The 16683-nt window shown below is 39.3% G+C and overlaps 1 protein-coding gene across 3 annotated transcripts; it reads right to left on the reverse strand.

The window, feature by feature from the left end:
• Positions 1-142: 142 nt before the first annotated feature.
• Positions 143-11042, reverse strand: cnot7 (CCR4-NOT transcription complex, subunit 7). Of its 3 annotated transcripts, none has more exons than XM_059346347.1 (7): positions 10848-11042; positions 9040-9163; positions 8767-8960; positions 7838-8026; positions 5306-5450; positions 5032-5142; positions 143-1752 (listed from the first exon to the last, which is right to left on the reverse strand). In XM_059346347.1, exons 2-7 carry the CDS (start codon positions 9154-9156, stop codon positions 1621-1623), a joined length of 888 nt encoding a protein of 295 aa, XP_059202330.1. In that variant the 5' UTR covers positions 9157-9163; positions 10848-11042; the 3' UTR covers positions 143-1620. The 3 variants fall into 3 exon arrangements, with proteins under 3 accessions (XP_059202330.1, XP_059202329.1, XP_059202328.1); XM_059346346.1 differs by lacking the exon at positions 10848-11042 and adding an exon at positions 9725-10839 and having other exon boundaries at positions 7838-7999; XM_059346345.1 differs by lacking the exon at positions 10848-11042 and adding an exon at positions 9725-10839.
• Between the last annotated feature and the right edge of the window lie 5641 nt (positions 11043-16683).

Genomic DNA, 16683 nt, shown 5'->3' on the forward strand with positions numbered 1-16683 from the left:
TCTACTATCTCAAAACAACAGTTTCTCAAAATATTGACTTAGTTTTCAGAACTGAAAATTAATTGGTAGAATGTATGCTTGTTAAAAACGAGCTCATCTTCAGCCTTCAACTCTTTGCTGCACACTGAGAGAGTCAAAGACGTTTTATGGTAGAAAAGTTTCAAGCCTTTATTTACAAAATAATCTAAAAACAATCCTCTTGTATATTGCATATTCTTCTTTTACTCCGTTACAGTGTGAGAGAAGTGCTGCAGGTAGAAATTAAAGTGTTGATCAGTCTTTGACGCTCAGGGGAGGTTAATAAATCTTGAACCTACACTTCAACACACACCTATGGAAGTTCAGGATACTACTATAACAACACAGCATTTATTCAAACGTTTTTTTTTAGTACATGCAGCTCTTCTATGCAGCATGAATGAACCAGAAAGCAATAACTACAACAAAAAAAGATAATTCCAAAGGCCAGAACCACAAGTGAATGAGTGGAACGAAAAAGATGCACATTAAAAGGCAATGTTATGGTTTTTCCCATTGAGTAAAAGTTTGTCTTTTATTACAACACTAAAACTCTACAAAATTTTTATTTCAATTAAAATGAAATTTTACTCTCAACAGAGTAGTTCAGGGTCACCTCGGCATGTCTTACAGCAGGTGGGTGTTTTCATAGTTTTTATGGTCTTTTGAATTTGGTTGAAGTCACTGCGAGACCATGTAGATATGTGCATATGTGCTTGTGTCAATGAGGGTGTTTACACGCACAAATAATCCACATTCCTCCAATGAAAATGATCCGTATGCATCTCGTACATACCGTTTATATCCAAACAGGAAAACAGCAACTAATAGTAAGGAGGAAACTGTGTTCACTTGCCATCTACATACTGTATAAGCAGAATACACCAGCTCATTTTATAAACATTATCTTTATATAAACAAATGAAAATAAGTTAAATGAAATATTCATGTGCATGTAAACACGCTCACTGAGAGCTCCCTTTCTCAGAATCATACAACAAGAGGCGGGCATGCCGACACGTGGCGTCTCGGGCTCAACGTCGCATAACCAGCACGATAAATTAAAGTCTAAGAGATAAGAATGCAGCTAGTGTTAAGGCTGAGCGTGGTGAGAGCGGTTGTTGTGATAGTAAAGATTTATATGTTCACAATGTAAAATGGGAACGTATAGAAGGCAACAAAGAGAGAGAGAGAGACACCGGAAACAGTTTTCAGCTTTCCATATAAAATCAGGTTAGAGCTTTTAAAGTGCAAAACATTTCTACAGAACATTTTAGGAAAACTAAAATCCCATCTTTTCAAGCATGTTAAATTCAACTGATCCAACCAGAATGTCTACACTGCTTCTGGGAATAAAAGACTAAACTCACACACACACGCAGCCAACAGGGGCGTGTGTGAGGACAGCTGTTTTTTTTGTTTTGTTTTTTTTGAACCATCATATTTCAGTTGTCTAAAGGTGAGCAGAGCCTATGAGAAGCAGCTTGCTAAATGATGTGTATGTTTTTCGTGTTCTTCCATTATCGTCATCCGGATGGCGAGGCTCGGCTTCGGCGCTGCACTGATTGTGCATGTGAACCGCGGGATGGAAGAGTTTTCATGTCACGACTGCTGCTTGTTAGCTTCCTCTTCGTAAGCGTTCCCTGTTCCGTTCTGGACGTAGGCCGAGCCGGAGCCCAGCCCGTACAAGTGACCACAGTACTTTGCATCATCGATATGATCCTCAAAGAACATCTGTGGGAGAGATGGGGAACAAAGCGGACTGAGAAAAGACACCTACATGTCATTCAATGTCACATTATTAAATGCATCATAGTTTTTTTATTATTTCCTTTTTTTAAAAAGGCCAAAATTACAGAGTTTATCATATCCAAAATCTGTAAAAACTAAAATTATAGGCAGTTTTTCTTTTAACAAATCATGTGTGACAAATGCTTCCATCAGTAAAAATATCCAAATCTAAACTTAAAATAATGACTTTCCATTAAAATCCCTTTTTTCCTACAAACTGCAGGCTGTTTACACAGAGCACAGGGGAGAGGACAAGAGAGGTTCCAAGTAGAGGTTATATTTTTTTATATATTTCATTATGTTTAGCATTTTGATGGCAATATTTTTTTCCCAATATTGGTAACACTTTTGAGCACTTGGAAATGTTTTATTTAGTTCAGTTATTCCCATTTTTCTTTTTGTATAATCCATGATCTTGATTTGCATTATAAACGTATTGAACTGCACAAAAGACATTTTATAGTTCTCCCTACTTCTAGCCATGATTGTGCTGTTTCCATAGAGATGCAGGATTTATATAGCCACAAGATGGTTCAAGTCTTATCCTCTGGAACTGGTCATACATTTATTCTTCTTCTAGAGTGATGTTGTACAGTGACTTGCACAGTGATTAAGATAGGATTGTTTAAATGTGTTAACAGTATTTTTTTTGGTCCTTTTCATCTTAATCATCCTGCAAAGCTAACAGTTCACAAATATATAAGTCACACATGCCACATTGTTTTTACAAAATAGAAAAGAAAAGTAAGTGACTGGTTCATGAGTCCAGTTCAATCGGACGCGCTGCAAATATGCCAGAAAAATCTATTTTAATAAGCATTTATCATTGAGGTTGCTTTTTTCATCATATTACTCTAAACATTTACAGGCAAGTTTAAAGACGGAGTGTGCTGCTTTTGTGCAGCCCCACTAACTGTGCAGAATAAAGCCCATAAGAAATCATGTACTACTCAAAGTACTCACAAAGGGTGAATTGCACCTCTAACTGCACCACCAAGCAAATTATCACTCCTGTGCTATTTGCATCTATTTAAATTAGGCAATATGGACACATTTTGTAAACAAAATAGCCTGATAGCCATATAAAGTTACAGTAACGCTTTTTCAGGGTCTCTGCCGGTTTCAGCAAGTCACATTTCAGACATTTTTTAAGACCATAATGAATGCAATTTAAGACCCATTTCACATCCATACTGGCAAAAAAAAAATAATTTCCAAAAGTAATTAAAACCAGGTAGTGGAATGCCAGAAGTTACCAGAGGAATGGAGACAAAGCTCACTTACTCTTGTCACGTAAGTGAAACGTTGACTGCAGTGGCTCATAACACATTTTCTAGTGTAATGATACTATTTTTTTATAGTAAATAAAAACAATAAAAAAACAATTATTGCTTTTATTGTTTTTACTGTTTGCTTATTTTACTGTAAAGCACTATGGTAGGGCACTGGCTATTTTAAATTTACTATATAAACAGACTTTGTAAAGATCATAATGAATGCAATTTAAGACCCATTTCACATCCATACTGGCAAAAATGTGGAACAATATTTGCTGATTGAAAGCATTTGCTGCTGGCATTTTATGGCCGCTTTATGTTTTTCTGATTTGCTGTGGGATTCCACTGCCTTGATGCCCAATGTTCCAAGTTTCAAAGTTTTCTTGCAAAAGGTGCAGTGTGCTTCATATATGCTTCCATCCAGCGGCTTCAACCGCACAAATCGTTGAACTTGCTCTTACCCATCTTACATAAGTAATTTGGCTTTGCTGTGGCTGCACAGGTACTTAGTTCCAATTTGTAGTTTTGTTATTGCGTCCTCAAAATCTAAACATTTAAAGGGAGACCAAAGTTTATGCATTTGTTTTAAATAAAAGTAACGTAAGATAAGATCTTTCAAAATTGTATTTGATATTGTTACGAGATTTTAAGATTATTTTAGACATTGTAATGCCTTAAATTCAAATTATTGGATTTTTAAGACTTTTTAAGACACAGCGGATACCCTGATTTTTATTAGTTATAAAAGTTTTGAGGAATGTCTCTGCACCTCATGTGTCAGGACCTGTAGCTTGCAGTCTGTCTAATGTCATTTTTTATCAACACAATATCTGTGTTCCCTGTCTGTAAAAGCTGTCTAACAGCAAGGTAAAGTGGTGAAAATATTCTACATGTAGTCGGAACTCCTGCCTGCTTCTCCAAACTGGAAGCATACTAACCATCATCTACTGCAGGTAATACACTGACATTAGCCGTGTTTCCTTTAGGGGGAAGAGTGGCCACTGCGAAATTCTCAGGCCACACCCTCTCAAATGTCTGCTCATTCTGTGTGTCTCCATTACAAAAAGGCCCCCAGAGGGATTTACCAGACACGAGAGACAAGAGACGCAACTGCAGCCGCCGTCGCTAACTGTGCACAACGTCAGCAGCTGATCATAAGCAAAGCAGCATGGCTAATTAAGCACAGCTTCTCCGCTGATCACAAACATTGTGATGGTGAATTAACCGTCTACGCTAACTGCTAACAGAGTGTCCAGTGCTTGTTTTAAACAAACAGAGATCACTAAGTGAACATCTCCTGCAGCAGCAGCACATACACACTATACTGCTACAGAGCTAACTGTTAGCCTATTAGCAACTTGCAGACTGGAACGCTAAGGGGTTAACATCCCCTCCGGCTCTGCAGCTGGGAGAGACTGCTGCGGGAGGACTGTTCTGCTTCGACTCGTCCTTAATCTTCTTAACGAGCCACCAACCCCCGCAGCTCGTTAAGAAGAGTAAGAGTCTCCAATAACACCAGAAAAAGTCGCTGGATTTGTCGCTAGTCTCTTTTTCGGAAAATAGTCGCTAAAGAGGTCTGAAAAATCGCTAAATATAGCAATAAAGTAGCTAAACTGGCAACACTGCTTTGCTGGTTTTTACAAATGGTGCGTGTTGTTGTGGCATTGAGTACTACGTCCCATCCTGCTTAGCGTTCTATCCAATCAGTAACCAGGCTTTTTTGAGGGGAGAAAAAAGACCCTGCTCTTCTACAGGGCCAAAAAAAGTCCCATCAAAAGACCGCTCCGGTGGCTCGTATTCAAATTAGGGGCGTTTCGGCAAGTGAGACCCGCCTCATTCCAGGTATTGGGCTGTAGTGGACAATCTGAAATATCCTTTAAAGTAATACTTTGAGTCTCACCCCACTCCTTCTATACAACTCCTCTCTCCTGTTTGAGCAGCCTACCTCTCTCATCTTGAAGAAAGCCATGCCTGTGAGTAAAGAGTCCGAGCCGGCCTGATGCTGCGGTCCGATCCTCTCCAGCTCCAGCTGCTCAGCTACTTCCTGTAGCCCGCCCTGAAAACAAAACACAGTCAGTCACTGGGGACCGGACGCACAAATCAAAGTAAACCTGAGGGCCACACTCACAACAGATCACAACAGACATCAAGGTGTGAAGCTTTGAATTAATAAAACAGGAGATGCTCTGTGCTACCTGCTGAAATATTTATTTAGGTACCTTCAGGTTTTTACAACTCTTCATGAGGTACTTGACATCATAAATGACTGGAAAGTACAAGCGAAGAATCTCAAAGAAGTCCACCTCCTCCTCAGGCAGGTTAGCGTTGGACAGAATCTTGATCAGGTATCCAAAGTCATAGCCACTACAAAACATATACACAAACACATGCACACCTTTTAACTAGGTGTCCTCTTTAAAGAGCACACAGCAGGAGGATTCAAGAGATTTGGTCACTTCCAATCTGCCGTGACACAAAGATAATCAAAGTTTCTTGTTCTTATGCATGTACCTGCACATGAAAGGGTAAATAACTACACAAAGCCGCTGCATGATCTTGTGATTTTGGGACTTTGACTTTAAGTATCCTGCCAATTAGTGGCTAAAAGAAAATGGACAAAAACAAATAGAAAAAAGAAGAAAATGTGGACCAATTATCCAATAAGAGTAAAAATTGACTTAAATTAAAATTAGGATGAATTAAAAAAGAAATACAACAAACAATATAAACAAAAACAACATGGAAATCAGGGTAAATTAAAGAAATACAATGATGAAAACAGAAAAAACAAAAAATACAACACAAATAAAAACAAGACAAGCCTGTTATTAAAGGTGTGTTCTAAATACCTGAACGAGATGACAGTGGTGTCTCAAACCTAAGCTTTGTTTATTTTCCAAAGCCTGGTTATCTTTAGCCTCAGTTTGCCATGGAGACACAGTGGGAAACTGAGTATGAAATGAAGATGTTAAGCAGCACATTTGTAGAAAATACTGGGAGAGAAAAGCTGCTAGTCATTATATATACCGATATAACAAAACAAGTGTTCGTTACACTTGAGCAGCAAATTTCAACAAGCTATTTTTCTGTTCTAACATGTTCGCAGCAAAACCGTTACAGTTCTGCGTAACATCTTATCTCTGACTATAGAAAAGACACACACAAAAAACAAACAAACAGAAAACACTTCTCATGGTGCTCCTAAACGGCAGCAGCAAATATCAGTAACCATTTAAACACAGGAGCCTTTAAAGTACTCAAGGATCCCTCTGGAATAAAAGGGACTTTCTGTATTTATGGATATAACGCTATGGCATGAACCATCAGAGGCCCCACGATACGATTGTATCTCGATACTTGAGTCACGATACGATATTATTGCGATTTTAGGCATTTTGCGATATGGCGAGTATTGCGATACAATATATTGTGATTTAACTGTTTTACTGCATTTTGTGTCCACAAAATTAAATTCAACAATTACAAATACAATTGTTTTGTCAAATAAGAGAAAATTCTCGGTCTATTCATCTCACTTCAGTCTTTTTATTTCTCCACAATGAGAGTGAAACCCACAGACTGACCAACAAAGTATTCAGTCAAACTGAACTGATATCAAACATGTATGGATGACAACAACTGCAGCATTTGATCAAACTTTCAAAAACTTTAAGCTTCACTGCTCTGATTTTTTGGAATAAAACATAAAAAAAGCCCAACTTTGCAGCATTATTTCGACAACTTCCCAATACGTTATCCTGACGCATGGTGCCTAAAGATTCCTTAGATCTTCTAGTTTGATATGATACCAGTATCTCCAGTATATTCCTGAAAGTTAGCCCGCTACAGGCTCTGGAAAAAACCCCGGCAAAACACTGACTGTCTGCTGGAGCGCTAAATATCTCTAAATATATACTTGGCGGCCATGAATCAATATAATATTGCCACACAAAATATCGCAATACTATGCTGTATCGTTTTTTCCCCATCTCTAATATGTATGACTATTGTTCAGCAAATGACAAACTTAATTAAGCAGCTTCTTCTCATGTTGCTACTATACTCACTCTCAGTGGGAGGAGAGCTAGTTAGCTGTTAGCAGCAGAGTCCTATGGTGTGTTTGAGTAATGAACTAACAGAGCTAACAGAGCTAACAGAGCACAGCAGGCCTGAGTGTTTGTGTTCAGAGGAGGATGAAGGTTTAAACAGTGAACTGCAGGTTAGTGTGACAACACGACAAGTTTACAGTAAATAAATTTAGTACCGTTTGGAGGCAGAAGTACTTAAGAGATTGGGGCCGCAGACACTTCACATCAGTGTTTACTGATAGCTTCTTAGTTTTGTTTTATTCCAATTTCTTAAAATTGAGAATATTAAATTGTATTATTTATTTCCTCAACATTCTATGGGTGTTTTTATTTTGATTTTTTTTGGGGACTGTAGTGAAAAAATTCAGTCTGGAGCCCTGTACGGGACAAAATGCACCATACATTGAGAAATAATGTTTTAAAAACACAACACACTGATAATATGGAGAGTTTGGATAAAGGAAAGTGTGTTTTATGAATATGGTGGTGAGAAAACACATTTAAATAAGTGACAAGTGCTTGTTTAGCAACTGACAATTTGAATGGAAAAAACTACCTTGAAGAGAGATTTGTGATTTCTGTAAACACTGTGATTCCTGTTGCTGTCTACACTATATAACTGCCTGCATACAATAAAAGATACTTACTACAAAAGCAGAATACCTGTGAAAAGACAGCCACTTGACCCCGTCACACAGCACCACTCCTGACGTCATCAGCAGCTCTGCGAAGTACAGCGTCTCGATGCCTTCGTCCTCGTGCTTCTTGAACTGAATCCCTGAAGTGGTTAAGAGCTCAATGGAGTCCTGTGCATACATGTCTTCTCTGGAGACGAAGGACAAACACGTCACACTGTTAATGGAATGAAGAAGAATGGACCTACTCAGACTGTTTTATATATCCCAATATATATTGTTGGATTATTATTATTATTGATGCATTTATGTAAGCAGCGTTTTAATTTTCTCAAGGTAGGATTATTTTTCTCTTCTTAATATACTGTTATGAGGTTTCAACAAATGTCTAATAACTTTAAATGTATCATGTTTTACATGTTAAATCTCAAACTGAAAAGTAACTAAAGCTGTCAGCTAAATATTGTGGAGTAAAAAGTAAAACATTTTCCTCAAAATGTAGTGAAGTAGAAGTATAAGGTTACATTAAATGGGAATACTCAAGTGAAGTACAAGAATCTCAGAATTGTACTTGAGTACAGTACTTGAGTAAATGTACTAAGCACTTTCCACCACTGATTTTTAACCACTAAAGACGGTGAAGTAATTTAATGTGATGATTATAAAAATAGTCTGTGTTTTTGAAAGCCGTCTCTTAGATGTTGTGCAGCTGAAAGAGTTCTGAAGGTTTACCCTCAAAGAAAATCTAAACTAATAATATGCATTTTGGCAGGCCAGAATGATGAACAAAAGACTGCACACTTTCTATATTTCGTCGCTAAAGCGTGGCCTACTCTAATGTCTTATCTGTATGTGCTATAAGCAAGCTGAAACACTCTTCCCTTATACTCATGTGCAAGCCATGGATGCAATTAAAAGCCTCATATGAAGTGAAAATAGAGGACAGAGTCATCTTACGTGAGGTTAAACTTAAAATTGAACTGCCATGTTGATGTTCCCGGAGGATATTCCCCTTGTTCATTCATAAACGTGAGGCCCAGCTGGATTATCTTGAGCAAATCCACATTGCAGCGCAGTAACTGGTACTGATAGTCAGCGTTGCTTCTGAACTCTCCGATTGGTCTGGCTACTACACCTGGAAACTCTGTGTCCTGAAGAAGAAGACGGAGCAGCTCATTAAGCTGTGTCAGACTGCTTTTTTACCCTCTTCCTGAGCAACCACACACTCACCATAGCTATGTAGTTGTATTTTCGGATGACATGTCGGATCCTCTTCAGCTCTTCCTCCAGGTTGTTGGCCCAAACCTCACATATTCTTTGGCTGTGATCCACAGTAGCTGCGGGCATAGTGCCACTTCATGTAAAGAGATGGATGAAAGGAAAGAAAAAGACAGCTGGTTCATGGACCTAACCCAACATGCGGATGACACTGTGGTATACTCAATTGCCCCCAAGCCATCAAGGAACTTCAGGTTGCATTTAAACAACTTCAGATCTCACTAAGTGGCCTCAAGTTAGCTCTAAATGCAAAGAAAACCAAATTCATGATCTTTACTAAGACACAGTCCCTAAGCAAAAATTATGTAAATCTCTACACTCAAAGTGGAGGTGAAATTGAAAAAGTGTCATCATTTAAGTATCTGTTTTTTTTTTTTTAATAATTTGTCTTATAAAACCCATATAAGAACCTTATAAAAAAGCTGAAACCAATGTTAGAATTTTTTATTATCGAAATAAAGCTTGCTTCACTATGTTAGCCAGGAAAAAACTTTTACAGGCTACTTTCGGCTACTTAAGCGTACTGGATTATGGGGATGTTCTCTATATGCATGCTACATCTTGTACTCTCCATCTATTAGATACTGTATACCACAGTGCTCTACGTTTCAGCACTAATCCTGGTCCTCATACTCACCACTGTGTGCTATACAGCTCAGTCAACTGGCCCTCACTAAAACTACGCAGAAAACTCCATTTGCACATCTTCATCTACAAGGCCGTACTGGGTCTCCTCCCATCTTAATCATGTAACCTCCCGACACAGAAAAACAGCAGTGCTCGTCTTCGTTCCTCTAAATGGATCACCTACCATGTTCCCAGAGTCCTCACTGAGTGGGGCTAAAAAGCCTTCTCCTACTTTGCCCCATGATCTTGGAATAATCTGCAAACTGTGTTACATTTTACAAACCTAGTATCCCTGGGAAAATTCAAAGCAATTCAAATGATCCACACTGAAAAGTGCAATTGTGTTACCTGAGCTGGATTCAGTACCTTTCTGTATGTATAATGTGTGTATTGCCTATTTTTTTTTTTTTTTTTTTTTTTTTTTTTACCGTTTTTATTATATGTTTCCATGTTTTGTCACTGTCATTTTAATCTGTAACTGGCAACCAATCTTGGCCAGGTCTCCCTCGAAAAGAGATTGAGAAGAGATTTACCAAAACCTTTATTTTGGTAAAATAAAGGTAAAATAAAGATAAATAAATAAACATGCTGACCTCTGACAGACCAAAGGCATACAGCACATGCTCCCCAGACACCATAGAGAGGCTGACAACCCATTTGGCGAGCAATATATTACATTAACTGCAAGAGATACACCTGCTCTGTCAATCAGATATTTCGATGAACATTAAGGAAGCTAGTCTGGCGGTTTGTGCTTCATGTCAGCTGGGATACTCCACGTTAAAAGCTGCATTAACAAGTTATACAGACATGCCGACAGTTAATTTAGTGTCTGTATGCTGTTAATATGAGCTGGTCGTAGGCAGCTCCCAGCAGCACTTTGGGCTAGCTAGGTAGCAGCTAAGAGGCTACATACTGAGCTAACATGAGCAGGACAGTCAGGTGGGAGGCTGTGTGCAGGTTCAACACACCTCTCAGGTACACAGCCTGCTCCACACACACATTAGAGTGTGTGCAAGACATTAAAGAGACGAGCAACTGGCAGCACACACACCATATACCACACACACACACAGATACACACTCAGCGCCACTTTGACACTGCAAAGCTGACTGTAGCGTCGTAAACTTACCGTTCCCCAAACCGGGCGGGTGTGTTTAAGTGTGTACTATCTGAAAACTGTTTAGTTTGTCTTACGTTACTGTGTCGGGGGCTTTCCGCTAACTTTTAAATAGTTTATATTCAGTAATGTATCGATGTCAACCCACGGCTGCCATCATAGCTGAGCCTACAACACGACGTCATCACGTAATGAAGGAACGTCATGTGCGTATGTATGCGTGCGTGGCCGTTGAGTGCTGTCAAGAATTACATAGTGTAAATTTGTCAATATTGATGTTATTTGTGTATTTTGTAATGCTGAAGTGGAAATAATCAGACACCTTTTTGTTGAATGTCATTTTTACATTTTTACATCATCTCACATTCCAACCTACACATTTATTTGAAAGCCATAGATATGCTTCTATATTATAGCAATAAAGATAGGAAAATTCAACACTTAATTAATTTGATTATTCTAATGGCAAAATTCCACATACATAGAGCCAAATTTTCCAAAGGTCGACCTTTCTTTCCTGTTTTTGAAATTGAATTCAACAACTACCTTGAATGTATAAAAAAAAAATGATAATAACAAATGTATACATACTGTTAACATAATTCAATAAATATTCTGAGAAATGTAATATGTCATGCCTTTTTTTTCCCCTCCTTCCTTTTTAATTAGGGCCACGGGGCAATCACATCGAGCACTATTGTTATACTGTGGATTTCTTCTTCTGGACACAATTTCGTCCCGCTACTAAAAAAACTAGAAAATTTCCTCTGGGGAAATTCTGAAAGGGCCACGGGGGCTACTGCCGGTATGTGTACACAATGATGAGATTCTTCAGAGATTTCAAACAATTAATACTCGTAATGTTATGATACTATATTATATACAAGGAGCAGACCTACAATAAACATTCATTTTCAAGTAATTACTTATTCAGCAACCTATGCCCTTCAACCTCAAAATGTGTGTGTGTGTGTGTGTGTGTGTGTGTGTGTGACAGAGAGAGAGAGAGAGAGAGAGAGAGAGAGAGAGAGAGAGAGAGAGAGAGAGAGAGTGTGTGTGTGTGTCCGAAGTATGTGTATCTGGAGGAGTGTGCATGCACATGTGTGTGTGCGTGCGTGTGTGTATCTGTAACTGTAATCACATCAAAGTATCAAAGGCTTTGTGGGCGACTAATCAGAGCAGAGCAATCAACGGAAATTAACAGCTGTGGAATCTTCTGGCACAGTGACAGCAGCCAGAGGTGGACAGACTGGAATTTCTGGCCTCGAACAGAACGCATTTTTGGCAAAAACATAATACCTATCATTGATCCGAATTCACTTTGGGTGTCCTGAGTTCTTCCTGAACAGCTACATATGTTTTTTGTGAAGAAAAATGAAGAAGTAGCTTTGTAAGAGCGATCTGAAAAACTGTTAAATATGCTTTTCTACAGAAATCTTCCTGCATTTTAAATATGGGAGCCAATGGGGCTATCTATATATGTCTTAATGATGTGATGCACAAATATATGTTTTTTTTTAAATACAAAAGTGGTGACAGTGATGCACTGATCACAACTTAAAGTGTTGTCGTTTGAAAGGAAACATCATGTTGTTAATAAAAATAATAATAATGAGAGCAAAAAGAGAAGAAATACAGGAGATGTAGGTGTGCAAATAGGTCTATGGAGAGACAACAGTTGTGTCCCAAAGACAGAAAGGATGTTGACAAGTAATAGTTAATTATAATATAAATAAGTTAATAAATTCAAAATCGGGCCATGTTTAGTTATGTGTGTAGTGTTCACAGACTGGATATTCCCTATGAAGTTGGGTATATTTCCATTGCTACAAACTAACAAATATTCCTGTTTTTAGTTGATAAGACATTTTTTTTCAGACGATGGTTCCATGGTTGCTATGTTTGGTCTCCAAGTGCATCTTCTGGACATGTAGGCCTACGTCATTCTATCCCAAACGAATTTTCAAACAACGGCTGAAAACTACAAATTTTCTCCTTTCACGCAACGATTTCTGCGCAGAGGACGCTTCAAATCACAATTTTTTGCACTCGAACGCCTGACAAAGACCTACTGTCAAAGACTACAGGACGTTTTTCATGAAAGAAGTGAGATTTTTATTTTATTTTAACTCTTGTTGTTGTCTATTTATTTTACCATTGAGAAAATACAGACTTTTTTGTAAATAAGAGGGAGAACCTAAAACTGATTGATTATTGAATGAAGTCTGGTCTGTAAAAGGTGGCCTACCGGCCCAGGATACATGTAGGCTGTAATAAATATTCCAGCTGTCCCCTAAATTAAAAATGGGATAAAAATAAGGTGATGTACAGGAATAACCCAAGTCATTTCACAGTTTCATGAATCCAGCTGAAAAAGTTTGTATGCGGGGCCAATGATACATGACCATGACTCCAGGATACCAGGACATGACAGGTCATGAAGCTCATACAGCCTAATCCTTCATTTGGTCTTTTATTATGAATTAAAAAAGATATTCTGGATATCAGTCGAGGTCAGGTGCAGTTTTAATTTGTTTTCACAATTAGATTCTGACTAAATTTTGTGAGTTTGGCATCAACAGTAAGAAATGTTACATTTTCTTTATTCTGTAATGTATTGAATGCATGATATTTCGTTTTAATGGAGTTGAAACTAGTTAAAAGAGTTTAATCAATATGGGATATGAAGTCATGTTGTTGAGCAGTGGTCTGAAGCTTGTATTTGTTTTGATCTTCAGATGGACCAACAGCGTAGCCCACCTGGCTCCAGCCCTGCCTGTGACCCTGGTACCAGTTCACAGAGGAGCACAGTAAATAGCTCAAAAACACAACTTACTACTGTATGTGATGACCTTTCCAGGAAGTGGTCAGAGAGTTGTTTTGGTTTTTACCTTCAGGTGGTCCGTGCCTACACCTGGGAAAGCATCCTCATCCCCAACCCTGAGCGGCCTGACTTTCCACGTCACATCCTGCGGAGGGTTCCAGTTCCAACCTCCAAGAGAGGCCCCCCACCTGGCTCCTCCACTCAGGCTCCCCCCACAACTCTCTCTGACTCTTCTTCCAGCTCTAGCTCTCCTTCTAGCTCCTCTTCTCTCTCCTCCTCTAGCTCTTCTTCTAGCTCCTCTTCTACCTCTTCTTCCAGCTCCTCCTCTGACACTCCCGCCCCTGTCTCAGAAGGATGGACCTTGGTGCCATCAGCTCATCCAACAAGGATCATCCTGCGGAGGATTCCTGTCCCAACCTCCAAGAGAGGCCCCTCACCTGGCTCCTCTCTCACTCAGGCCCCCCCCAGAACTCTCTCTGACTCTTTCTCCAGCTCCTCCTCTAGCTCTTCTTCTAACTCCCTCTTTGGTTCTAGCTCCTCTTCTAGCTCTTCTTCTAACTCCCCCCTCAGTCAGGGGGGCAATATTATCCAATATTAATATTTAACCCCTTAACATGTGTTCTAGCCAGGTTGTCAGCTTAGAAAATGTTTTTTTTTGGCCAACACTATATTCTTAAAAGTGATAAAATCAGATTTAAAAAAAAAAATCCAAAGTGCTTCCTCTTTCTTCCATATTACCTCCTGTAATTTTGGGCAAATGTGCAATATAATCCGACTTATATACATGCATTGAAAAAGTTATAATTAGGGCCGGGACTTTAACGCGTTAATTAAGATTAATTAATTACACAAAAATGAACGCATTAAAAAAATTGACGCATTTTAAATGCACTTATTTTTGCACCGCGGAACGTTTCTCACTGGATGAGTTTCAGGCGGACCGATTATACTGGAGCACCAACTAGCGTTCATGAGTTCAGACAACAACAAACCACAGTGAACATGAAGGAAGAAGCTGATGAGACCGCTTTGGTTGGCCCCGTGGATGATGGGACATTTTGTTAAGAGCATGGTTGTGTGCAAGCTGTGCAACAAGGAATTCACATATCACCGCAGCACATCGAGCCTCAAGTATCACCTCAATGCAAAACATATAGCAGCTAGCATGGATGCTAATGTGGTATTCAACGGTTTACTAAAAATCCATGTGAAAATAATTACTTCTCACTGTTCTCAGGTCAAATATTTATATGCGATTAAAGTGTGATTAATTAGTTACAAAGCCTTTAATTAATTAGATTAATTTTTTTAATCGAGTCCCGGCCCTAGTTATAATCAATAAATTCCACAACAGTGTCACACCACAGGGGGGGCGCTGTTGTGTCAGCACAGCCGAGATTTGGCGGTGAGATGATCACAGCATCTTCACCAATCTCCTTGCTGAGTTTGACAAGGCTAATGACGACAAACCAACATCCACCTTCTGTTGACAATACATGGACCTTGTGTCTATTCTCCTGGCAGTCACACAAGCACTAAGATGTGGTGACTGGAAGCTTTACATGTCGGCCTTCAAGAGCATGCTGCCCTTGTTTGCTGCATGTGATCACACCCACTACACAAGATGGGATGCTGTATTCATAGCAGACATGGAACATCTGGCACAGACAGCGCCATAGGTCTACCAGGACTTCCTAGATGGTGATTTTGTAGCCAAAGAGGCCAAACACAGCTTCAACAAGGTGTCTTTTGATCTTTGCCTTGAGCACATCAACAAAACTGGAAAGGTTGCTGGAGGATTGGTAGACAACATTCGAAATGAGACAGCTAGAAACCGTTGTTCAATCACCTACAATGAATGTGCATCCTTACCACAGGATACGAAATCCTGAAGAAGAAGCTGATGAAGACAGCCTCAAAGACTGCCTTCCATCAAGACTCAGAAGGGATAAAAATAATGTCAGTCAACTTGTAGACCAGTTCCAGTGTTACCATGTCTTCCAACTAGAGAACATGTATGAGTTGTTGTCTTTGTCAAGCAAATTAAGGCGCGTTGTGATGAATTGCTGGTGCGTTGTGTGAATTGCTCGTGTGTTGTGGCGAATTGCTGGTGTCTTGTTTGAATTGCTGTTGTGTTGTGTGAAGTGCTCATGTGTTGTGTGAATTGCTGGTGTGGTTTGCACTTCAGGGCCACCGTATGGAGGCGATTCAGCAGACCTTTGTATTTTGGGGTGTGCCTGCTCCATCAGGGGTCAGGGCGCACTCGACTCGTTGAGTGATGTAGCAGCCAGCCCTTCCTCTAGTGAGCAGGTACTTGGCATGGCTTGTCAAGTAGACAACCGGGTGACTTTCATTTCTGAGTGGATACTGTTTACAGGTTTGGCCTTAGTATGTAATTGAGGGGAGAGATATTCTCCAGATGATAGAGAACGGACAGTTACGTTTGCCCACTATCACACACAGGTTTGGAAACAGTCATTAGCGACCCATCTACAGCTGCCCTCACCAACCAGTTGTGGTTGCCACATAAAGGATGGAATGTACAGGCCTGTACAGGCCAGATGCTTGGAGCTAATGTTCTGTGGATGCTAGGAAAGTGGAAGTCAGTGCAGTACCAGGCAGTATCGATGTCAAAAAAGTGGAATACTTTGCAGTGGGGCTTGTGGTTGTGCCTGTGCAGCTTGGCACAATAATACTCAGGTACCCACATCATCATTATCAAGTGTTGCCACATTTTATGCAGCTGTATTGTTTCAGATTATTTGGAATGAGATTGTTTTTCCTGTTTTGTAGATTAGATTTTTAATATGCCAAATATTACATAGTCATTCCTACTAACAAGTTACTAACCCCTAACCCTAAAGAAGTGAGACAGCAGTTTTATTAGGATGGAATTTGTAACTATAGTGATATGACAATTGAATATAATTTGTGTTTCAACCTGGTACATTAAAGTCAAATAGCACCATAGACCACCATCTAGAATTCTAGATTTCCGCCTGGACATTAAAGTATTATACCTTG

Source organism: Centropristis striata, chromosome 12 (assembly GCF_030273125.1).
Source record: "Centropristis striata isolate RG_2023a ecotype Rhode Island chromosome 12, C.striata_1.0, whole genome shotgun sequence".
Lineage (NCBI taxonomy): Eukaryota > Metazoa > Chordata > Actinopteri > Perciformes > Serranidae > Centropristis > Centropristis striata.